The following is a 3,258-nucleotide window of genomic DNA, read 5'->3' as shown; positions in this document are numbered from 1 at the left end:
TCTTTCAACATTCTCCTAAAACACTGAAGAAGCTCAGGACTTTTTTACATCTTTTTAAGATGTAAAAAAGAGAACGATCAAAGGGAGGGGGAAAAAACATTAAATGGCTCCATACAGCTCCTCCCAGGTCCAGGTTTTCATGATTTTAATTTTTTGTAATTCTTAATTGTTAATTCTATTTAGTATGTTAAGATATGTCTCAGCAGAGAATGACGTCACACTCTCTCTCTCTGTGTGTTGTAATCTGAGTTTCTCTGTTCTTTGTTTATGAAGTGGAGCATTTTCACATGTAGAATAAAGGTTTCACAAACTTAGTACAACAAATTATAGGTTTACATCATTTTATTGTAAATTTGTCGATCAGTACATCAACTTTAACATCCTCTACATGCTTGATTCAACAGTTAAAACATATGTAGGTTTCATTTTTGCCATGAATACATTCATATCTTTGTTACAGTAGTAATAGCTGAAGCATTAACAATGATAAATGATGATCAATGTGATGATAAAGTAAAACATATTTATCTCTGATCACATGAATTTCTTGTACACAAACAGGCAGGAATATCAGTGCTGAGAGGAGTACAGAGAAGTTTCTACTGATAGAGAATCAAAACCACCAGATCGATCTGGTCACTTTCTAATAAAGGACCATAAGAATTGTACTCATCAGTACTTAATATGCCATCAGTTCCCTTGTGGGGTGTAGAAATCACCATCCCACCTCTTAAACTGCTGCATGTTCACATGCTCCTTAAGCAGTTTCTTTACATTTTCTACAGCCTTCTGCCTGTTTGCAGGTGTGCATGTGTCAGATGGTTGCTGTACCTGCTCTCTCGTTTCGTTCTCATTTTTGAGCAAGTTGCTCAGACTTTCAGCTTCAGCACAGTTGCCATAGGGCCACTCCTTTGTTTCACTTGTTGTCAAACCAAACATATTCCCACATGATCTGCAAGGAGCCATTAGGGTTCCATCAGTGAGGCTAAACGCCTTACACCTGACCTGCTCTGGAAGTTTGATGGTTCCATCAAAGTATGACTTCTTCTGCTTCTTCTTATCTCTTGAATAGTAGGTCATCACTGCATCAGCTACGTAACTGTCCCATTTTTTGCAACAGGATGCAGCGACAATGATTTCCCCAGGAATACGGTCAGAAGTGGACATGGAGACTCCGTAGTACCTGACTGAATCTTGTGCAGTGTTCTTCTGAGAGACACAGATGGTGTTGGAGACCAGAGCCGTTGCTTCACCCTTCTTCAGTTTAAGAGTGAACTCTTTCAGCCTGTTTTTTATTTCATCTTCATTCTGTTGTCCATTCAGGTTGACAACCTGCAAGAAATCACAAATATTATTTGATCAAATATCAATATCAATTTCAAGCTTACTAAGTATTCCTTTGTGTTTGTTAAATTCTATGATGATTAAACAGACACTGTAATATTTTAAGCACACTAGCAATTTGATAGAATGTGATGTGGAACATTGTACTAACTTTGTATTAACTATAAACTCACCATGTCCAGCACACATGAAAATGGAGCCCGCTTGGGTAGTTGTGTGGAAAATTTATCAAAAGGTTGAGGGTAGAGGCCCTTCAACTTATTAAGCACGTCTTCATCGACCAGAATATCTTTTGGGGAATATTTGGGTTCATTCTTGATCTCGCCCAGAAAGAAGATGCTGTGAAGAACCTGTGGAGTGAAAACACATTCACAGAGAGGTTCTGAGTTTTGTGTATCAGAGAAGCTTTATGTGCAGAAAATAGACTATGACAGAGCAATGCATTCTGTAAAAAAAACAGAACATTTCAAACGTTAATAACACTCCTCATCAGACGTACCTCATCAACCAACACTGAAGGATGAGCTGGACTCTCTTTCTCTGATGCTAGCTCCACCATTTTTTCGATAATCAGGAAAGCATTCCTTCTGAAAGGGTCTTCGTTTTCCAGATATTGTTCTGCCCTGAAATAAAAAATGTTAACTGTTGTCAGAAAATGTAATTCCTGTAAAAAAAATGCAGTGTGAATAAGTGCTGTCAAAGTATTAGGGCCAGAGGTGAGAAGAAAAACTCTGGAGGAAGTTTTTTTTTATTTTCATTGTCCATTTCAAGAAAAGACGAACTGTACTTAGATTCTGAAGTACAGTTCATCTTCAATCATTTCTTTTCTTAGTAAAAAAGAAACGATTTCTCCTTTAGCTCATAAACACAGTGTAGTTGTCAGCATTAGGACTGGAGAGATTGTGCTGGAAACTACGTCTGTTCAGAAGGAAAAACAACACAAGCATGGAAGAGGTGGCCGAATACGTGCAAGGTGAAATTGAAAAGATATAGTGATGGCAGAGCTCCCAGTCGCTCCACTGACTGGACTGGACGGACCAGAAGAGTTGGTTTTATTCTCGACATTTGTTCTTGACATTTCAACTTTCTATTAAAGAGCATAACGAAAATAAAAACGTCTTCTTCTAATTTTTTTTCACTCATTCCGGGCCCTAACACTCTTCCCTATTAAAGAACTGGAAATATTTGGCATTTGAATGGTTTCTGTAGCTGAAAGAATGCAGAAGTAGTTGACTGTAAAACATATGAAGAGTAAGTCAAAGAACAATAATTTGGCACTGTGTAAGTTACCTGCGTACATTTCTGACGACAATACCACAATCTGCTGTTCATGCAGAACGCAGCACTGACTACTTATGTTGAGTGAACCAGTGTACTCACCTCGTCATCGCTGCAGCCTGATGCAAATAGAAACAATACACGACACATTACAACAGTTACACATGTCACTGGTAACATAAATTAAATCAGCAATGCAGGTTTTAATCATAATGCTAAAAAATATTCAAACAGAGACCACATAAGTGCAGCTACTCACCATTGTAAGGATGGAGAAAGTGAAAAAAAAATGCAGATTGGAGCCCTCCCTCCTGACTCAGACCGCCACTCCTTATCTGGGTTTATGATGGGATGTAGAAACCAAACAGTGGATGTACACTCACACAAACAGATCACAGAACTGGTATGTTCACTTGTGAACATGTACAAGCAAATAAAAGTCAGTCAGAATGTGCATTGTGTACCTGGGAGTGGTGCCACTGAATTCCAGTTAAAGCACAACATCCCGGAATGCAGTAATGACTCATTTATGCGGGGTAGTAAGTAGGAAACTGATTGTAACTGAACATCGTGACTGAACTTGCAGCTTCCATGAACAAACACATTGTCTCACTGACATGTTTTTATGTTTTCATG

General features: G+C 38.4%; 1 protein-coding gene across 1 annotated transcript; it reads right to left on the bottom strand.

Annotated features, from left to right (window-relative positions):
* Positions 1-327: 327 nt before the first annotated feature.
* LOC115578431 (uncharacterized) lies at positions 328-2,934 on the bottom strand. Its single transcript, XM_030411389.1, has 5 exons — positions 2,882-2,934; positions 2,725-2,741; positions 1,844-1,967; positions 1,518-1,694; positions 328-1,332 (listed from the first exon to the last, which is right to left on the bottom strand). The coding sequence occupies exons 1-5, from the start codon at positions 2,882-2,884 to the stop codon at positions 691-693; spliced, it is 963 nt and encodes a 320-aa protein (XP_030267249.1). The 5' UTR covers positions 2,885-2,934; the 3' UTR covers positions 328-690.
* Positions 2,935-3,258: the final 324 nt, after the last annotated feature.

This window comes from Sparus aurata, chromosome 3 (genome assembly GCF_900880675.1).
Source record: "Sparus aurata chromosome 3, fSpaAur1.1, whole genome shotgun sequence".
NCBI classification, from domain to species: Eukaryota; Metazoa; Chordata; class Actinopteri; order Spariformes; family Sparidae; genus Sparus; species Sparus aurata.
The sequence above is the reverse complement of the archived record's forward strand: the minus strand, read 5'-3'. Positions and strand labels throughout refer to the sequence as shown.